This window comes from Danio rerio, chromosome 6 (genome assembly GCF_052040795.2).
Source record: "Danio rerio strain M-AB ecotype USA chromosome 6, GRCz13ab, whole genome shotgun sequence".
Classification (NCBI taxonomy): domain Eukaryota; kingdom Metazoa; phylum Chordata; class Actinopteri; order Cypriniformes; family Danionidae; genus Danio; species Danio rerio.
This window is the reverse complement of record NC_141026.1, coordinates 30,306,511-30,328,277: the sequence shown is the minus strand read 5'-3', so window position 1 is coordinate 30,328,277 and position 21,767 is coordinate 30,306,511. Positions and strand designations below refer to the sequence as shown.

Genomic DNA, 21,767 nt, shown 5'->3' with positions numbered 1-21,767 from the left:
CATCGTGCTAGCTAAAACACCGAAAACGTTATGGCCAAATTAAAACTCAAAATCACTCCAGAGTGGATGAAAACATAACCCCCCCCCCCCACCCCCCCCCACCCCCTCTTCCCCAGCACAAACAGTTTAAGACAACAATAGTATCAAATATATCCATACAGGGGAAAATGGTTTAAGAGAAATTAAAATCAATTAAAAAATATTTTCCATCAGCTGTATATGTTTATTCTCTCTCTTAAGAAAATTAAGAAAACATAAATGGACATGAAAAGTTGGAGTAGCAATCAAGATATAGATCAATACCATGGTGAGATAGTTGTATTCTGCAGCATTTCCCAAAGACAGGATCTTCTTTTGGTCAGCAGGCATTCCCATGAGCATACAGTAAAAAATGTGGTAGTTCCTCTCTTGCGATGCCTGTGCAAACAAACAGTTAGACATTTTATTCACTGCACCTTGTCAAGAAAGATTTGACAACATTATACTTCCTAATTATAATCTCATATCATTGTGCTTTACCTGTCGGCAAACACGTGACTTTTCGAGTAGGTACTGTTCAATGCGAGCACCCTCTATTGCTCCACTTTTATTAAAGTGGATGTCGATGTATTTTCCGAAGCGGCTGGAGTTGTCATTGCGGATGGTTTTTGCATTACCAAAGGCTGCAAAATAAAAATTTATGATAGCACTAAAATGAGTAACACTTTATTTTGATGGTCCATTTGAGTATTAGTAGACTGTCTGCGTAATATTTGTTGATTCTGCTCCTTTAACAGACATTTAATTGACTATTAAAAAAACACTTTGCAAGTACATGTCAACTTACACTAACCCTAAACCCAACCTAACAGTTTACTTATAATCTAATGAGAATTAGTTGGCATATAGATGCAATGTAACATTAATTCAACAAATGGACCATTAAAATACAGTGTGACCCTGAAATGTTTACTGGAGGAAATATAAGGAAGATGTAAGTGTATGTAACTGTACCTTCTAAGATAGGGTTGGCCTCTAGAACTTGCTGCTCAATCCAGGAGCGCTGACCACTCACGGCTGCAAGAAACTGCAGCATGAGTTTGGTACTCTCTGTTTTCCCTGCTCCAGACTCCCCACTGAAAAACACAACACATGCAGGCGCTCTCAGAATGCATCAAACAGATTACACCAACAATGCATGACAGATGTCAGAGTGAGACTGAGGTTGTCAACATAAACGGCAAGTTCATTTTGGAATGATGTTTGCACAGCTGCCAACTGTACAGAAAACCTGAGATTTACAGTCTATGAAAAATGCTTTTCTTACCAGTTTTTGTCTTGTTTATAGTCCAAATATCTAAAAATACTTAAATCAAGACGCATTTTCAAGACAAGAGAAAGATACGGTTTTGTTTTCAGAAACGTCAAATCTAGGGGCCCTATCATACACCCGGCGCAATAAGGTGCAAGACTTGTTTGCCCTGACGTGTTGCTATTTTCAGATCAACACAACCTTAATTTTCCTGTTTTCTGCACCGTTATTTAAATAACAAATTCATTTGCGCCACTTTGTGGACTCATGGGTGTTCCGGTCTAGAAAGGGGGTGTGTTAAAGTGCATTGTTGGCGTGTTGCTATTTTGAGGAACTAAATTAGACTGCAGGTCTAAAGTCCAGCAAAGCATGTTAGTTGTGCTCCTTGCTTACACACTGCTTAAAACATGCAGGATGTACAGCAATACACAAATATCTTTACAGAGGAAAAATAATTAAAAGATTAAAATATTACAAAAATGATTTTTGTCTAAATAAATATAAAAATCACTGCCTTTATGCCTTCTTTACCTCGGGGACCTTTTTTTTTTTTGTTTATTCATGACAATTTGTTTTGGTATAATGTTATTATTAGTAGTAGTATTATGAGGATATTTATGTTTGTTTTATTAAAAACAAGCTCAGATTTGTCCACTTGTCAGGTTTTGGACCATATGGGGCACAGCACATGTTTTAGGACTTAACTCAGTTGTTATTATGGTTCATTTATTCGTTTGCTGAAAACTAGAACTGAATTTAGAAATAGTTTTGAAACAAATCTTTGCACTCAAAATTAATTATGTAGGCTAATGGATGTCTGTGCGTACAACACGTTTCCTTATCCACCAAAGAGAAAAAGAGAAGGTGAAAGTAAAGGCAGTATAGAGGAGGCTCAATCTTTATCTTCGCGCTGCAGTTTTCTCGCAAGTGAAGCGTTTACTTTTTCCACTTACAAATTCTGCCATGTAAATAGCAAATACGCTAAGGTGCGATGCAACTGACTCTTAAAGGGAATGTGAGATGAGACTCTGATTAGTTTATTCTTAAAACACACCTATAACTCAATAAGAGAATAAGCTCAAGCCTGTTAGACCATGCGCCGCAGAGCAGAGCGTATTTTTCCATCCTTAAAATAGCAAAAGGGGATTCGGACACGACCTCAATGCTTTTCAGCCTTGTACTTCAGACTTTGTGCATAGATAATTAAAATAGAGCCCTAAGTGTTTTTCTTTAAAACAAGCAAAATAGTCTACTAATGCACACCAAAAAAATATATATTTTGCTGCTTCTCAACAAATTATGTAACATTAGCTCACATTTTCTCAATTGCTAAAACACTAAAATCCACTAACTGAACCAAGTTCTCAGTCACCTGAACTTATTTAGCTAAATGCGCAGTCTGTTGTCAATTCCTTAAACCATTTCACATGCTAAAACACAAGGTGCAGACCATACTTAAACATTTCAACATAACTTTAAACACATTCTCAAAACACATTCTGCACTCTAATGCACATCATCCATACTGGTAAACACAAGTAGCAACAGTCAAATACAAACAGAGAAAAGATGTCATTGATTACACACAACCACTCAAAATTGATGTCACGTTTTTCAAATGATGTGACACAACCGATATAAGCAAACAGGCTGTTAAAGGTGGGAAGGAGAGCATGGTTAGAAGAACAATGTGAGAGGATGAGTACAATGGGCAGTTTATGAACTTGTACCTCCCTCCATACCAGCCTTTCCTGTCTCCAATTGAGGAGTTTTATGGAAAGTGTATGACCCTACACCAGAGTAGACCTGTTGCAAGTCATAGATTTAGCATGCTGTGATATAGGTGAGGAATCACCCAAGTCATGGATTTAGCATGCAGTGATATAGGTGAGGAATCACCCAAGTCATGGATTTAGCATGTGGTGACATAGGTGAGGAATCATTTCAGTGCTAGATACGGCACACAAGAGGCTTCTTCCACCATTGCTTCAGGAGAGACAATATTGTGTGGGATGTCGAAAAAGTGTTCTGGCCTGACCCAGCCAAAAGACAAGAAGAAGCTAATTGATCCTGTTTCCACCTTTGATTTTTGTCCCTTTTAGTATTGTATACTGTAGTATAGTGCATGGTAGACTCTATACTGTACAATGAAAAAAATGCATGGCCCTGAATATTGAGAATGAAATTGTACTTCTCCCTGAGAACTATACGTTTTGGACAACGCGTTTTCTGTTTTGTGCCGTATGGTTTACTGACTGCTTGATAGAGTATATCTTTTTGATCACTTTGTTTATTAGTTGAGAGCAGCGTTTTATTTGAACACCGGTAAAACAGTTTTGAGGCAAAAGTTTTGTTTTGCAAAAGAAGTCAAGGATTTTGTTAATAGTGCTTGAAGATGAGGTTCTGTGTTTAATGGTGTAAGGAAATGGAGCAGGGGTTCAGAAATTGTGTTTCAAAAATCGAGAAAAGCTGTAACAATTCTTGAGGTTTTTTTGAAGACAATTTAATTGTTTTATATTTCAGCCACTTTTTTAAGTTAACTTAATTAGTGTTGCGACAACCTGAATTGTGTGAAACCTTGCATTTTTTACAGTGTGGGGTAAGCAAAATAATCTTGTTTTTGCTTTGAAACAAGATTTTTATTGTTTTCTCCATTGGAAGATTTTTTAGCTTGTTTTAAGGAAAAGCTCACTGAAATTTGACATATATTCTTTTATCTTCTTTTCTGTTCAACAAAAGAAATCAAACAGGTTAGGAAGGAAAAGAAAGAGTGGGTAAAAGCTGGTAGAATTTTCACTGTCTTTAAACAGTTCACCCTAAAATGAATGTTCATTAACACTTTATTTTTAGTTTATTATGTTAATTACAAATAACACACACCTAATATAATATTTTGAAAATGCATGCAGTGGCAAAGCCAGAAATCTTAAAGTGAATGGACCTAGGACAGTGCCTACTAGGGATGTAATGATTCATGGGCCGGTTAAAAATCAATTAAAATATGTGACTATCAAACTGGTAGAAGTGTTGAACGAATCGCGTAACGTTTTTTGAACAGAGGGTGCGCTGTGTTTACAGGCGCAAACTTGCTTTACCTGCACATCAGCGGTGAGCAAGAGGCCGGGCGGCAGAGTAAAATGACAGCGCCAAAGTGCGCCAGACACAAACTGTGTACAAATACTGCAAACAGACGTTTACTTACACTAACAGAACAACGACTATGATGCACAAAAACCGTCAGCACAGTCAAAAACTGTCAAAGACAACTATACGCAAAAAAACTATTAATAAGCCAAACCCAGAGGACCGGATAACTTGTAGCTCCACTTACTCTGACGAGTGCTAGTGCGATCACAAGGTGCATCATTGTTTTCATAGCAAAAGTGTGAAGATGTTTTTTAGGCTGAAAGAGAAAGTTGTTCTCTTACAGAAGCAGGTATTAAATAATTTTATCCTCTCCTTTTCAAATTATTTTATGTATATTTTAACATTTTGCTTATTATTATTGAATATTTACAAATGTTCGAGATCGTCTCTTCTTAATTTTATCACAATGGTATTTATAGATTAATTATACAAGTAATATTAGTTATTCACCTTCATAATCTTGTTCAATTCCCATCTCTATACCAATTAGTTATTACAATTAGTAATTTTACATTCAGTTTTTTTATCCCAGTGGCCAGTCCACTGGATCAGAGGGCCTATTGACCACCTCTGGACGCACTGCTCTCTGGTTTAGGAAAGGCTTACCTCACCACACCAGTTATCTCAGTCCACAGTGAAAGATTTATTTATTTTTTTTTCAACAGGAAAAGTTATAAATGTGCAAAGATCTCAGCTTATTCCAGAAAACAGAGATATGCTGATATTTCATTTAAATAATGTAAAACCCCAGCACAGTCTTAGTTTGTTTATATTATAAGCCTTCTTTAGTTTTACTTTCATCTTTTATCGTGAATCATATCGAAATGTGAGTCGGTACATCCCTATTGCCTACACTGAAAATAAGTATTTAATAACTAGTTTCTTATCATCCCCGATTTATATCATAAATGATTTAGCAAGGTGTGAGCTGAGATTAATTTATGAATGAATAAATAAATAAAAATAATTAATTAATGAACAAATGAATTAATGCAGAAATAAGTCCAAAGTCCTAAATCATTCATGTAATTATTCAGACCTTTCAGTTTCAATATGACAACACAACTAACTACTGGCAAGTGTAGATTTAGTTAAGCATTCAAAACAAAACATAAATAAGCATATAAAACCATTGAGAAGGCTGCACACTTTAACTGATAAGTTCATGAACCTCATATGTAGAATTCAAATTCTTTAATATATTTGGAGTGACGGATAGTGTGATCGTTATGTAGCTATTGAGATTTTTTTATAAGTGATTTTGATGCTGAATTTGTTTCCTTTATTAAGCTAAAACCACGGGGAAAAAATGGATGCATGTGTTTATGTGCTTTAATCACAGGCTGTAGTAAACTCTTCCAATAAAATTAGAGACGACCACTGCATAGTGATACATGCAAAAAGGCTACCTACAGTAAAGTAGCTAGCTTGAGCAACTGTTTATTAGATTGTAGAACTTCAACAGATGAGTTAAAAATGTAACGGTTTGGCTTTGTGAAATTATGCTACATGAAACACATTTGCAGAAAACAGTCAAGGTCAAATTCTCTGGCTTTTTGCTGACTTTTGAATAAAATTCTGAATTACCTTCAATTATTATAAAATTGCTTTTACAATATTAAATAGTTTGAGTTTAAATCATTTTGCATGAATTTTATATTTATCATGAGAACAACAATGGATCATTTACTTCTCATATTATGGAGCTTTACAATCTGAATTTGAACTGTGTTCATTTTAAATAAATGATTGACGACTGTAATTGAATAAATCTGAATATTATATGGAGTTAAACAGTTTTGAATTCAATATTTTAAAATTCAAAACCAGAAATTCAGATTGTGAAATTCAGAGAGTAGGTCGGGGTCAGTAACAGGGAAGAGTAGATGACAACTGAAAAATAAAGCAGGTCAAGTGAAGTAACTACCCAGCAAGCTTTTTTTTTTCTTTTTTAAAGAGGCCTAATAGATGTCTAGAAGACATCTAAACATAGTTGTCTTGGCTAAAACAAGGCTAGCTGTCTATGTTTAGATGTCTATCAGACGTCTATTAAACACAATATTGTTTGCTGGGTACTGTCATTTTCATTGAGCTTTATAAATAATTCGTATTGATTTAAGGACCATGCTCTGTGATATTACATGCCCTACAACATTGTGGCTGACTTGTTGCTGTTCCCAATTGCTTCCACTTTGTAATAACATGACTAACAGTTGACCATGGAATATTTAGTATTGAGGAAATTTCACAAATGGACTTATTGCACGGGTGGCAACATATCTCTGCAACACGCTTAAAATCACAAAGGCTGCATCTGAAATGTTCTATATAGTATGAATGTGAGCAGTATGACTGAAACTCAGACGTACTACATCCACGATTTGTCATTATCTTGTGACCTACCTGCGCCTGTAAGTCACTCCCATTCATGAAATCACTAGCTTGGCATCCTCCATAGTATCCACAGGATACACACTTAAGAGTTTCGCCAGAAGTAGTAAGTCTTCCGGGTACTTTTCACATGCTGTTTTTCAAATTCTATTAATTCGGACATACTACTCCGCTCACATACTGTTTTTAACATAGTTTATGGTATAGAAGTATGCAATTTCAGACTCAATCTGCATTTTTGATTTTATACACCTGTGGTTTATACACAAGTGACTGGAAAAAATGCAACTATTTGGATGTGGTCCCTAAGCTTCTAGCAGTATGTGTGTATATACTGTACAAAATGTCAGTTGAAACCAACAATGAACAAGTGAAGTACCTAATGATGCAGCACTGGTCTTTGCGGTTGCGGCGCATGTTGAAGAAGCAGCTGTCAGCGATGGCGAAGACATGTGGAGGGAGATCACCCAACCGCCGGTCTGTGTACTGCTCCACCTGCTCCGGAGTGTAGATTGGCAGCAGCTGGTAAGGGTTCACTGCCACCAGAATGGACCCTGTATATGTCTGTCAAAACAAGTTGTTCCCAGGATAAAAAATATTACTGAGAGTTGATGCAATAAAAGTCTATGAGGTTTCTGAAGTTGGCAGAATACAATAATGAGATCTACATGTAATCACTCTGAATGTATTTTAATGACAATACAACATTGATGATGTAAAATAAACCTTATAAAATTAAAAATAGTCACATTAAGCTTTCACCATAAGTTTATCAGTGGCTGAAATACACTAGCTGTGCATATACCCCTTAAAACATTTTAAAATATAGTATGATCACTTATTATTTCATGCAATGAGCTCTTGTTTTATACAGCTGGACTTCAAGGTAGAAGGTTGGATTTACTATATAATGGTTATGTCAATATTGTATAACAGTTCAATCCACTCATTAAACTTGTAACTGGCTGTTACTAAGGAAACAATCTTGATGTAAAACAGAAAAGGACAAAGAACAGCTGCTGAAGGAACTGAAGCTGGTGAATTAAGTGGACAATTTAATCCTCATTTCCGTTATTTATGAGTTCACATATCTTAACGCTAAAAACTATTTTAATGAATATATTTATGTAAGCTGTAACTAAAGCTGACTATACTTTAGTCCTCTCAAAGGAAGATTTAAGTCATGGCAGAGCTCACCATATAGTAAATAAATACTATAAAAAATGCAGTCTATATTGAAACCCTTAGCTTCAAGCAATGAGACACTCGTCTTACCTATATAATTAAAACCTGACATTATTTCATATGAAATTGATTACACTATCTAATCATTGTTGGTAAGACTTCCTATATCAATCTCTATAACACCAGAGCTGAATTAATCTTGAGTCGTTTCAAAAAGAGGATGACAACCATGATTCATCATATTGACTAATCATTAGTCAGTCATTCTATATTGTGCTTTCTCGTCTATAGCACACACCATGTGCCATCTCGTCTATGATACACACCTCACAATAGAACCTGCCTTTTTTATAAGCTTGTTAAGTTTTCTTTTTCTCCACAATTGCCCCTCAACAACACAGGATCAGAGATGACTGCACAGAATCATACAGTAGAATGTCTTCAACAGTATCTCACACACACCAAAGAATCTCAGTCATCTTAGTAAATAAAAGTGACTGCCAACAAGAAAAAAAAAAAATCACTAATGAGCGGGGCTTTGCCCCTCTGATATCATGTACAAAGATAGAATGTCAATCAAAGTGATTCTGCAGACTGTTTTCATTAAGTGTGATTAGAAAAAATTTAATTAATACATTTTTACCATTAGAAGCTGATTATATTCGCAGATTGTTGCCAAACAACTGCTTAAACCACTTATAAAAGTGATTTTTGCACAATAGGTTGCCTTTAAAGGGATAATTCTTCCAAAAATGGATCATTTACTTTTCCTCAAGTGGTTTTAAAACTTTATGAGTTTCTTGTTTCTTTTGATCACAAAAGAATATATTTTAAAGAAAGCTGGTATCCATCAACTTCCATAGTAGGTAAATAAATTACTAAAAAGTCCCAGCAACTTTCAGAAAATCTTCTGTGTTCAACAGATAAAAAAAGAAAGTCAAAAGAAGTGAAGGCTAAGCAAAAATAACCACTTGATGAATTTTCATTTTTTGAGTGAACTGTGCCTTTATGAACTCACATAGATGGCTCCTTCTTTGTAGCGCACTAGAAGGTTTCGTAACAGTCCAGCCTCGTTCAGGTCGCCCAGACGAATCATATCATCCACACCATTCACTGAGGTGGGATGCATGGGCTTCAGAGTGCTCTCCTTCTTAATCTTGTGCTCCTGGAAGTCACATCGAGTACATCAAGTATTAGCTACAGTTCAGAGTCAACAGCAGCAGTTCACTCAGACTGACTGCAGATTTTACCTTTCCCTCATCGTCAATGAGCTGAAGCTGCCCAGTGTCTGAGAGTCGCACTTCAGCTCCTATTTGGACGCCATCACTGCAGTCTACCCACACATAATCTCCCTGAAAAGATTTATCAAAAAAGACAATTGAATCAACAGTTTATTAACTATAGTTTATGATATAACAGTTGTTGCTGTATTTTCTTTTATTTATGTATGTAGGTCAAAGACAAAAATGAGGTTTCAAGATTCAAAACAATAAAAGAATACTACAGATTTTTATACTGTTATTTTTGCTGTATATTAGAATTGTCCTATTTAATTTTATTTATACCTTTTTTAGCAAAATAACTATGATGCATTATCCACCCTGGAGTACAGAAGACATCCAATATAATGTAGTCTAATTCAGTGTGAAAAAAAAAGTTTATATACCAAAACATCATGTCAGGCATATTAGAACAATAAATATTATTTAAATGTGTATTTAAATATTGATAAAACCTTAAAAATCTAAATTTAAGGTTGACAATGTAGTCATAAAATATTAGTTAACATTAATTTTAAATGTAGACCGCTGACTTAGCCTATCTACATATTTCCCCCATTTCCAAAGATTTATTTAAACAAGCCACTGTCATATTAATCATCTGGTGCATGCCGTCTAGATGATTTGCATTTTTAACAATTTCTTCCTAATGTTTTTTTTTTTAAAAATGTGTTACTACTTTTTTCCTTATTTTATTTCTTTTTTATCCCTTTTTCTTAGTTTTGTATGTTTTTATTTTTATTTTTAATTTAGCTTTTTTCAAAGATGTAAATATGATTGTAATGTTATTTTGTCATATTTTTATTACATCTCAATAAAAAGATTGTTCAAAAAATGTACTTAGACACTATTCTTCAGACTACAATGTTACAAAATGTTTAAATTATTCATGTTTTTACTTGAAATATTATACAATTTAGTATAAACGCTTATTATTTTACATATTTAATAAGTAAAAGGGCAAAAAACACAGGTTTGTTTAATTTTGACAAATCCACAAATAACAACAAAACATTATTTAATGTTTAATAATAAAAATAATAAAAATGTTTAATAATAAAAATAAACTTTAACATGATAAATGAAAAGACTCTTTACTAGCATCTAATGTTTATCCAATGTGCATATTACACAACAAAATGGTATTTCTCATTTTTAACCATATGTACAGCTATTGAAATACATTTATGCAGATTTTAAAGTTGTGTTTGAGTAAAACATCATTTGTTTTATTTTGCAATCTTCTCATAACATTTCTTACAAATTTAAAATAAAAACGGTGTCTTTTATTTCTTTTTTATATATAAAATATTGCGTGAAATAATAAGTAGCAATCTTTTCAGCAATATATTCAGCTGTATCAACACAATACCAGTATTTTATCTATAGGAAAACTGAAAAAAGTATATACATTATTTATGTTTTTTTTTTTTACTTGAGAACCCTAAATTTCAATCACAACAAAAATGGCACTATTTTTTATTTTGATTATTTGTCCGCTGTTTCAAGAGCAATATTTAGATTTAAAATTTGGATTAAATTTGTTTTAGGACTTTACGGCATAAAACAAGCATTCATTTTTACATCCACACCTTGTAAATCCAGCAAATCCATAAACAGAGTAAAACGGATTTATTTGTAAATTAATGTTACAATAAAAAAACAACGATGCATACAATCAACGTCATACTATCTATAAATCAGTCATAAATGTGTGTGCTTCCTTATTACACTAATTTCTTTTTGGACATTAAAGTATGAGTCAAATCAAAATTAGATACTTCAATTAACAGATAGTCAACAGGATTAATAATTTCAAGAGATAGTTCAACCAAAACTGACAATTCTGCCATTATTTACTATAGCCCTTCACTTGTTCCAAACTTGTTTGACGTACTTTCTACAGATTGAACACAAAAGAAAATACTGTGAAGAAAGCTGTAAGCCTGTAACCATTGATTTTTATAGTTTTTCCTACTATTGATGGTTCCTAGTTTTCAGCTTTCTTCAAATTATCTTATTTAGTTTTCAACATATAAGAAAACTCAAAATTTGGGACCACTTTATATGAGTGAGTATTTCTGAGTGAATTATTACTTTAATGTTAAGTTAGATTAACCAAAATTATAAACAAAATTGTGCTTAACGTTTAATTTGTGATGTCACAGTTACGCTTCAACAAACACTTAAAACAACTTGCCTTCCTTAAAACCACCATGATTGTGTCCTTCTGTCCCCCAGCCTGAATAATAAAGCAAAATGACATGTTAAAATCAATTATTGCCACGCAAAAGCCATTAACAGAGCTGATGAACAAAAGCAAAAGGCCATCTTAAACACATTAGCTCAAATACAATCACATAATTGTTTCATCAAGTACTAAAGTATAAAAATAACTACAAAAATGTAAGCACAAAATACGCTAACTTAATAGTTTTTACAAATTTAAGTGGATTGAACATAAAACAATTAGGTTGTCTCAAAAAAAAAAAAACTAACAATTGTGTTGTTTGTAGCTTGAACAAGCAGCAAAAGTCATTATTTGAGTACATCTAAACATTTTAATCAATCAACCTTATCACTTCTAATGCAAGTAACCTTTACCTGTGTATATTTGGGGAAGTCTCCCTATGAAGAAGTGTTTTTTGGCCCTCTTCTCAGAAAGCGTTCGGTCGAAAGAAACGACCTCAGGTGCCTGCTCTGAAACAACAGCTATTTATGACACTTTGACTTTGCTCTCTGACTGACGCATCTCTAATGATACATACAAGGAAACTTGGACCTCTACATCAGAAAACATGAACAAAAAGAGACAAATACAGCCATTAGTAGACTGTAAATACCACAAAACACACTGGAGATTGAGAATAACAATTGAAAGCTTCAAAATAAAGTCTCTTGTACAATGAAAGCTTGTAAAAATGTGATAAAAGCAATCCAGACATGAAAGGACACAGTGATGATGCAAATATCAGCTGCATATGGAAAGGTGGATAAAAAGTAAAGTAAACAAAATACAAATACTCAGTTTTACATAATGCTTTTTCAATGGTAAAGTTGAACCTTTGTACCCGCGTGACAGCATATGGAGGGCTGAGCTCTGATTATAAGGGGCAATCAAGTTGTAAACAGCACAGTGTCATAGTTACCCAGGGTGGAGCCCTTCTGGAAAGTCATATTTCCACTGGCCAATACTAAACTCCATTGAAAGGATGCGTAATGATTCTAGTTTATGTGGAGCGGTGCTTTTAGAAACCGAGCAATTGAACTGTGTCTGAACTGACACAGATGAAACGTATACATCATTATCAGATTAAACATATTTGAGTTTAAAATATTTGAAGAATCTGGATCAGATATCAGACTTTCACAATCAATGCAGGAATGCTTGCTGTAATGAATTTTTCACAACATGAAGGTCACTTTCATTCATTAGCTACACATTAATCAAATAAAAAATATCCATAACATTTTGTTAAACCAACTAAAATGTAAAAAATAAATTATACACTACAAAACCCAAAAAGTTAAGGTAACGCAAACCATTTTAAGGAAACCGATTGCAACAAGCCATTTAAGTTAAAAAATGAATCCTAATGAGCACTGTGAACTTAATCTATTTGAGTAAACAAAGCAATTTGAGCACAGCAAAACCCAATAAATTAAGAGAACATGAACCAACTGAGTACTGTAAAAATCAATACGTTAAGGCAACTCAAACTGATTGAGGAAACCGATTGCAACAAACCATGAGTAAAAAAAAAAAAAAATCTATATAGGTACTGTGAACTTACTTCATTTAAGTTGAAGTAATGAGGTATTTAATTAACTCATATTACATATTACGCCAGACTGCACACCACACACCAGCTGATTGGTGGAGAGGAGACAGAGTGATGAAGCTAATTATGAATTAAATGCTGTAAATAAATCAGATTTATATATATATATATATATATATATATATATATATATATATATATATATATATATATATATATATATATATATATATATATATATAGACACTGTTATTTAATGAACAAAAGACAACGCAGAAGATATTGGTGAGGAAATGAAGGCAAAACAAGGTGCAGCTTGACTAGTGTAACTCCATTCTCCAATGGGATTTTTTTTTTTTTACTTTTAAGTTCATTTTAAAATTTTAAAATATGCACTACATTAGTTAATAAAAAAACTATGTTTCTATTTATTTTTAAATTTTAAATAAATTAGAAAATCACCAATGGCAATTTTAAAGAAATATAGTTTGATATATTTACCTTCTGCCCACCACACTTAATCAAGTTTGGTTTTTGGCCCTTCATAAGAAAAAGTTTGGGCACCCCTGATTTAGAGCAAAAGAGAGCAAAAGAAAACAACAACAACAACAAAAAAAAAAACTAGTTGCTTATTTTGGATTGATAAAATGTATATTTTTCCACCTTCTTTAGCATATTCAAAACATGTAATGTTATAAATCTGTTCAAGCAGTAATGATCAGTAAAACAGCAGGCCAGATTTTCTACTCTGTAGCTGATTCCTCATTGGTTCTGTAGAAGGAAATATAGACACACCACTATCAACAAACTGACAATAGTTTAAGGTGTTAAAGGTCAACAACATCTTTTTTTGTGCTTGTTGAAAGTCTCTGCATTCGAATAGTAATGATTAAGGTAAATGACCTGATCACATGGCAGAAACTCAGGGCATTTAGGCATGTATACATGGTCAAGAGGATCTGCAGTTCAAACTGAGCATCAGAATGGGGAAGAAAGGTGATTAAAGTGACTTTGAACGTGGCATGGTTTTTGTGCCAGACAGGCTGGTCTGAGCATTTCAGAAGCTGCTAATCTACAGGGATTTTTATGCACAACCATCTCTGGGGTTTACAAAAAAAAAGAAAATATCCAAAGAGCAGCAGTTCTGTGGGTAAAAATGCTTTGTTGTTGCCAGAGGTCAGAGGAGAATGGCCAGACTGGTTCCAGCTGAGAGAAAGGCAACAGTAACTCAAATAACCACTCAATGTACTATAAAGTTTTTAAACTAGTGAATGCCATGGTCTAGTGTTATAAGGTTGTCTTTGGTCATCTATTCAGTGTGCATTCATGACTTCAGACGGGTGGCTTTGGAGAGCAGGGAGGGATGTGTGTTCTAAATTATGCAATTATGAAAATAAAAGCTTAAATTGTGACAAAAAGTCACAATAACCTTTTATTTTTTTAATTTTTTGAAGGAAATGGGCTTCCAAAATTGTATGTACGTCAAAAAAAAAAAGTTTTCACACAGGAAGTCTTATGAGGTGCATTCAGTGCCAAACATAATTGTTAAACGAGATGCTTTGTAAATGTATCCAGTTTTACTGCAATAGCACAGAATAAAGTACACAGAAAAAGTCAAAGAATGAAAAAGAAAATGTACAAAATAGCCAAATTATTATTCAAACGCAGAACAACATTCACTTAAAGTCTGTGAAACAGCTCAAATAGGACAGTGAAAACCACGACACTTCCATTTACAACAATCTTCTTACATTGAAACATAAAACAATCCAGACATTCTTAGAATATAAATTCACATAATTATACTGATTCTTTCAAGTACACATATTTCACTGCTTTGTACTATCATCAGTCACTAGAGCGCTTGAATGTTTACAGTGATTCAAAATAAAAACACTAACTAGAACGGTTAGAGGGCATAATATCTGGTTAGTACAAGACTATTAGCTTTGATTCATTTATTTTTTATCGTGGACTTAATTTGTTGACTTTCATGGGAGTGTTCATCTTTAACTTTTGTATTTAATGCAAGAAAAAAAAAATCCATGTTACAAGGCACCAAACATGGAAAGACCACACACTATTTTAAATGTGTGTGTGCAGTAAGTACTGTTGTGAACCCAACTAAATATAGGCATAACATCTAACAAACATGACCTTTCTGATCTTTAAAGTCCACTACGATAAAAGTGTTGCTCTACACATAAAAAAAAAAATCATAATAAGTCAACACAATGTTCTTTTAAAATGAAAAATTCTTCAGGGGAAAAAAAAAATCGAAACTAAAAGCATTGGTTATCCAGGCTGCCTCATGTCCAATGGACAGTCTGACAGCCCACAGTAAGCAGCAGTTCCTATAAAAATGGTTTGATGGTTTACGAAGGTCTATCTTTTTCTTTGAGACTGTAAAAGAAAAGTAGATGATTGTGCACAGCAACCTGATAAACCGTGACTGGTCCAGCTTTCCGGTGTTGGACTACGCTGAAGGAGAAGAGAGCATGGTTTGGCGTTTATGCCCGCTCTTTGCGCTTTAATTTGGAGCTCTTCTTGGGGGTTCCGTTCTTGTTGAGCAGCTTGAGGACTCTGTCTTTATGGTCTAGCACTTTCATCATGGTGTCACGAGCTTCAGTGACCTGATCCATCACAAGCTTGCAGCGCTGCATGTTACCCTGGACAGAGTCAAATCAAATGGTCACAAATAGATTGAAAATTTATTACAAATTATTAACAGTGTGCTGCTTTTAATATTAATACGTTTGAGAACCTGCAAAGGCATCCAACCAAGCAAATCTAATGTGTTCATGCACTGAGCTGTAGCTTATACATATATGGAGATTACGAGAGATAATAAACGGACTGTTAATTGAATGGACCAAGAAGCAATGATGAGTTCAGCACAATGTTTCACGGCAATTTCAATTATGGTACTCAAAAGTTTGTTCATTAACCACACCATCAGCGACGGTCACAAACAGTTCTCACTTACAGCCCAGCAATGTTTTGTTGGTACTAAAGTATCAATTTTCCTTGTTCAGAATCAGTGATTTTGGTGTTAATTGATTTGGAACTAGGTTCTGGCTACGAGCAAGCATCTGGTTTGGTGCATGACCAGTCAGATCTTACAAGATGTCATGCCCCAAAATCTTGTCACACCCGTATGCAGAGTTCAGACAGCACAGTTTTCAAAATAGTCATGTCATAGATGTTTTTACACTGCATGACTGTAGAATTAAAAGAATTGCAGACAATTTTGTCTCGGCCCGCAAACACACGTGAGAAGTGACATGGAAACAACGCAAGGTTGTAGTATATCTTTTGTTATTAACTAGATAATGAGAAAGAAGCCTTTAGTGGGGTAGAAAATCTACTTATTTTGATAACTTGGCTTTTGAAAGGAATTAGCAATTTCTCCACAACTTTTTTCTTCTTCGACCCGGTTGGAATATTGCTCAGATGATACGTCAAACAGAAACGGGTGCTCCTGACAAGTTTCCACTTGTTTTCTCTTAATTTCTCGGGTCCAAATAGACCGCAAAGAAGCCCTTTTAACTTCTCCCCATCTTCCTGCTGGCCTGCAGATAGCGATACTAGTGGATGCTGCTTGATTTGAATCGCCAACAGGTCCAGATATTTAGCATTCCAAAAATCTCACGGATGTCACGGACGACTCATCGGCAATCATCTTAGATTTCGTAGTCTATCATAGTTCATACTGTGTGATTGTTACTCGCATAAATGAGCACCGATTTGCCTTTGATATCAGGCATTTGTCTGCAATTTCTTAAATCCTGTCGGCAGGTCAAAACTCAGGGCTAAAATCATGCAGTCTGAACTCAGCATTATCTATTAAACATTCTGCTGTTTCCACAAGTTCATCATTAAATAACTTGCTATTTATGTAAGTATTTGAAATGCTGCCTCAACTACAGCCTGTGGAAAACACTGAAAGGTTATGCTTGCTTTTTTATGTCTGAACAGGACATCTAGTTCCGTGTTACTGCCAGTGACACTTAAGAGATACTTTTGCACACATTACATACAGTATCACTGTTTTATCTGCTGCACCACTGACTGTATAATTCTTCCACAAAGAACTAGAGCAAGTTTTTTTTTTGGCTGGTGAAGACCAAGAATGACTCAGAAGCAGCCTCACTCATCTATTTGGGTGCCTAAAAGTTAGTTAATAAGTGACGGCATAGATGTGTGTGTGTGTATAAATATAAATATAAATATATATATATATATATATATATATATATATATATATATATATATATATATATATATATATATATATACATATACATATATATGAGTGACGGGAAGCTATGCTAAGGTTTACTAGCTTAGCATATATCTTGCTGTCTGCAAATGATTTTTAAACGTACCATAAAACTCCTATAAGTGCATACAATTCGACACAACTACACAAGCATCGTTTTAACCTTTATAACCGAACGTTAACGTTACTTTGTCAACAGTCTATTGTCTTAATTAAAGCGCTAACAGAGCTAACTTACATAAACAGAGAGCAACAGATTGCAGACGTCAATAATGCAGCGTAATGGAATAATATACGAACAAACTCTGCTTTAAGTACGCTACAAGTTTATAAACTGCCTCTGGATTTTTCGCTCTGCCAAGTCTTCTCTGTTGCTATGTGGAGCAGCAGCCTGTGTCAGTCACCTTTTACCCTGGCCCCACCCCGCTCCCCGACTCCTGAACGTCTGTCTCTCTCACTCACTCACTTACGCTGACATTCACTGCGGTCTCATGAGGAAACGCAGCTTTTTGATATGTTTTTCTTGTTCCCGAACACAAATAATTGTTCAAGTATTTGTTCGAAATAAGTATACGTAAAAACACGCTATTCGTGCTTATCCCAATACCTTATTTGGGTTCGGCTCCACCCATAATATATATATATGGGTGGTCATATAATCGTATCATATAATGACAAATAGTCAATATAATCACTTTTAAAGAATTGTGATTACAATTACGATAATCACAATTATGATTTTTCGCATAATAGAGCAGCTCTAGTCTCAAGGCAGTACTATGAAGATCCTCACCTGTATGAGCTCATTGATGCGGTGCAGGTCATCATCTGCTCCAGCTCTCTTCTTTGGGATAAGCCCTTCCTGCAGAGTGGTCAACCGGCTGTACACATCATGCTCCAGGTTAGACTGTGATTAAAACAAAAAAATAAATTAATTTACTATAATAATGGCTTAATGTAAGGCTTTATAATTCATAACAGTGTAAGATGTCATTTATAACACAGTGAAATTTCTATAATGTATCCATTCGCTCATGAGACTTATGAGGGGGGAAACACACTCATCTGCAGAACCCACCAGCTGCAGCAGCTGTGCTGCACACAGATGCACTTTCCAGCCCTGAGCACGACAGGCTACTCCTCTCTGATTGGCCATGTCCTGAAGGCTTCCTTTCTTCTCCTCTGTGAAGACAGAAGAATGATTTTGAAAACACTGCAATCCACAACAAAATCAAAGCCCGGACTAAGAAAGCAGGGCGCCGAGAGTTTAATCCTACCTTTCACTCTGATATCACTGTATCTTTGGAAGTGGTGATATGCAGCTTTCCATGGGTTTCGGTACTGGCGAAGGTGAGTGTGAGGAGGTCTGGGACGCACCGGCACGTAACGAACACCATCCTCATCTACAGTAATACAATCAAAGTTACAACTCAATAAGTTTACATGCTATTTTTGGACTATTACAAAAAAATAAAAAAGTAAGCTTATTATACCAACTAGAACAACCAAACAACAGCTGAGATTGTATAATGCTAATGTATGTACATCTAAATTCTTTATTTATAAATAATTATATACACCCATTTAAATTAAAAGTTCATATACTGTATAATAGTTTAATCCTGTGCAATAAGTGATCATTTAAATATTGTTATTAGTGATTAATAGTTGGCAATAATTACTCATTTTATTTCCATAAATAGAAGCCTTCATTCAATGTACTTTAACATAATGTAACATTTACATAATATATACATATTTTTACACTTCTATTTTATATTGCATCCTTTTTATTAGGTTAAATACATTTCAAAATTTGATTACATTTTTTAGGACATTCTTCTTTCTATAGGTAAAATCATGCCTCTAACAATTCAATTCATCTTTAGTTTTATAGCACTTTTTATAATGTAGATTGTCAAAGCAGCTTAATGTGGCATAGCTTCTTAGCATAACCCAACATTTGATAACCTAAATTGTGTAAAAAAAAATAAATAAATATATAAATGATTAAAATTATATAATAAATTGAATTCAAAACGACTGCATGGTGCAGACTGCATCTGTAAATAATTATTTTGAAATTTCATACTGACAACTTCACCTTTCTTATAGAACAGATGCACAAACACACCATATTAATCAGCTTCAGTTACTAACAGAGCATAAAAATGTATGTTTCTGTGGCACAAATTTGTGTTATGACATGGGTATGACACCGTTTTGACAAGAAAAACATGATTTATAGCCCATTTCCACTGAGTGGTACGGTACGGTTCCTTGCTTGAGGAAATGTCAAAGTAAAGTTGTATGGGTTGCTTACATATCATATGATATGAAATTTCTTACAAAACAAATGCTTTATACGCATAAATTTTTGTGTATAAATATTCGTTACTAACCTTTCTCTGAACATGATTTGATTATAACTGCAGATCAATTAGCAATTACAGAAAAACTTCACACAGCATACATTAAGTTCTTATTTAGGTTTAAAGGGCCATGAAACCCCCTCGTTTCAGCAGGGTGTTTTCACACCTCTACTTTGGAAAAAGTCAGAAAAGTGGGCGTGTCCAGCTCTATTTAGGGGGGAGTGTCGGAGGAACTAAAGTGGGATGGTGTGGGAGTGTCTATTTGGGCACGCGCGAGTTTCAGAGTCAAAATACACAGACAGGAGAAAGTGATGGTGTTTAACCTACATGGACATCTGTAGTCGAATTATTTGCCAAATTATTAAATGGTGGACTTTAACTGCAGTTTGGCTCTTTCATTCAGGGAATTCATTCATGCCCCTCGCAACAAACGAGATATTTGATTCAAGGAACTGCTCCAAGCGTGTATTTTTTATGCAATGTTTGATACCGCACGCCGAATGAGAGAAAAAAAACCTCCGCATTTCCCGGAAACTTAGATGCACACGGCAGGTAGCGTCAGAAAGCCGCGTGTGTTATTTCGGTCACTAAATGTGGTAAAAACCCTACTCGAGGTTAAAGTTTGGTTGTGGTGCTAACGTGTTTACACTCGGTGCAATAGTTTGTTAGATACAAACAAACTGAATAAACAAAGAGCACTGGTCGCTCACTTACCAAATCTGTAGAGACAGGACAATCACCAGCAACTACTAGAACCGTGTCTTTATGAAGAGAATACTACAAGCAAATCCGGATCTCAGCATTTGCAGATGAGAACAGCTCTCAGGTAAACAATAATCCTCCTTAGACACGTAAGTTATTGTTGTCGAGCGTCGAGTACACTGTAATCCACACGTGACTCTGAGCTCTCACAGAGAGAAAATGAAACGAAACTTAACTGCAGCAAACTATAAAAGCAATACTTCACGCTTGTTTTGCCAACACAACGTGGCGTCTCTGTCGTCTAAACACTGTGACAGTAATGAATATTAATGAAGTTGCACAATAGAGCGCGCTGATTGGTTTGAACCAAGCCTTACTCATGCATTAATGAATCACACTGTAAGACGTAATAAGACTCACTCTGGCACAGACGCCCAGTCTGCACGCTGGAATACAACGCTATTATGTCATGACCGTGACGCAGCTTCAAAAATTCGTTTCAAACCGGAAGTACGAATTTGCTTGAAATAACGCAAAAACAACCAATTTACACTTTTTAGTGAAATATAGGTGTCCTAATAGTGTTTTTAGCAGTGTGGGACATATATACGACTGTCAACAGCTCAAAAAATGTCTTCCGGTGTTTCGTGACCCTTTAAAAACAACACGCAACATATAGCCCACAGTCAGAGCAAACCTCTCATCTGTATCTTTAATCTTTACCAGCACATGTAACCTCTTGTTAGAAAGTAATTCCATCATTACGAGTTCATAATAGTCCAAAAGATGATGATAATAGTTGAACATGGTAGTTTGTTCATGCTTTAGGTTACTAAAAGAATCATTTGCTCTTTTGTTTTTTCCAGCTTCTCCCTTGTTTTAAAAGGACTGTATCTGCTTAACGTTTGTATGTTTTAAAAGGATTGGACGTCAGAAGTACTTCAACAATCACACATATATTTTCATCATGAGCTCAAGTAGTTCGCTATTTTAAATATAGAAATGCGGCAAGCGCACACAAGCTCTCTGAAGAAAGTGAAACCAACTCACGGTTTTAGACACCCTCATATACAACAAGAGGACAAATGGCGGATTCAGCTCTTCTTCTTGGCTTTGTGGTTGTTCATCAAGATGACAACAAGGTTTGTTTGAGTTCAGATCGACCATGGCTCATTATTATTTGAATAATATATTATTACGGTGTAATGTCTCAGATGTGTATGTAAAAATGGTGCTTCCTTTGTTTTCATTCTCCTGGCTTGTGCACGCACTAGTGACCCTATGGGGTATCCCTTCAATTCACAAACACAAATGTGTGTGTATGTGTGTTGACTC

The 21,767-nt window shown here is 34.8% G+C and overlaps 2 protein-coding genes and 1 long non-coding RNA gene across 7 annotated transcripts in view; 1 reads left to right on the top strand and 2 right to left on the bottom strand.

Annotated features, from left to right (window-relative positions):
- myo7ba (myosin VIIBa) overlaps positions 1-12,319 on the bottom strand; it is a 63,234-nt gene extending 50,915 nt beyond the window's left edge. For both annotated transcript variants that reach the window (XM_087257292.1, XM_087257293.1), the window contains exons 1-8: positions 11,899-12,319; positions 11,495-11,536; positions 9,265-9,366; positions 9,033-9,179; positions 7,209-7,393; positions 994-1,115; positions 520-662; positions 304-417 (exon numbers count right to left, since the gene is read on the bottom strand). In XM_087257292.1, the coding sequence (XP_087113418.1) occupies positions 304-417; positions 520-662; positions 994-1,115; positions 7,209-7,393; positions 9,033-9,179; positions 9,265-9,366; positions 11,495-11,512 (831 nt within the window). In that variant the 5' untranslated portion in view covers positions 11,513-11,536; positions 11,899-12,319. The remainder of the gene's footprint in view (positions 1-303; positions 418-519; positions 663-993; positions 1,116-7,208; positions 7,394-9,032; positions 9,180-9,264; positions 9,367-11,494; positions 11,537-11,898) is intronic.
- Positions 1-21,767, top strand: part of LOC141386289 (uncharacterized) — a 167,327-nt gene that overhangs the window by 13,925 nt on the left and 131,635 nt on the right. The gene's annotated exons all lie outside the window — the stretch shown is intronic.
- Positions 14,632-21,767, bottom strand: part of sap130a (Sin3A associated protein 130 a) — a 30,825-nt gene continuing 23,689 nt past the window's right edge. For all 4 annotated transcript variants that reach the window (NM_001098777.3, XM_087254766.1, XM_087254765.1 and 1 more), the window contains 4 exon segments: positions 14,632-15,745; positions 18,152-18,265; positions 18,437-18,540; positions 18,636-18,761. In NM_001098777.3, the coding sequence (NP_001092247.3) occupies positions 15,587-15,745; positions 18,152-18,265; positions 18,437-18,540; positions 18,636-18,761 (503 nt within the window). In that variant the 3' untranslated portion in view covers positions 14,632-15,586.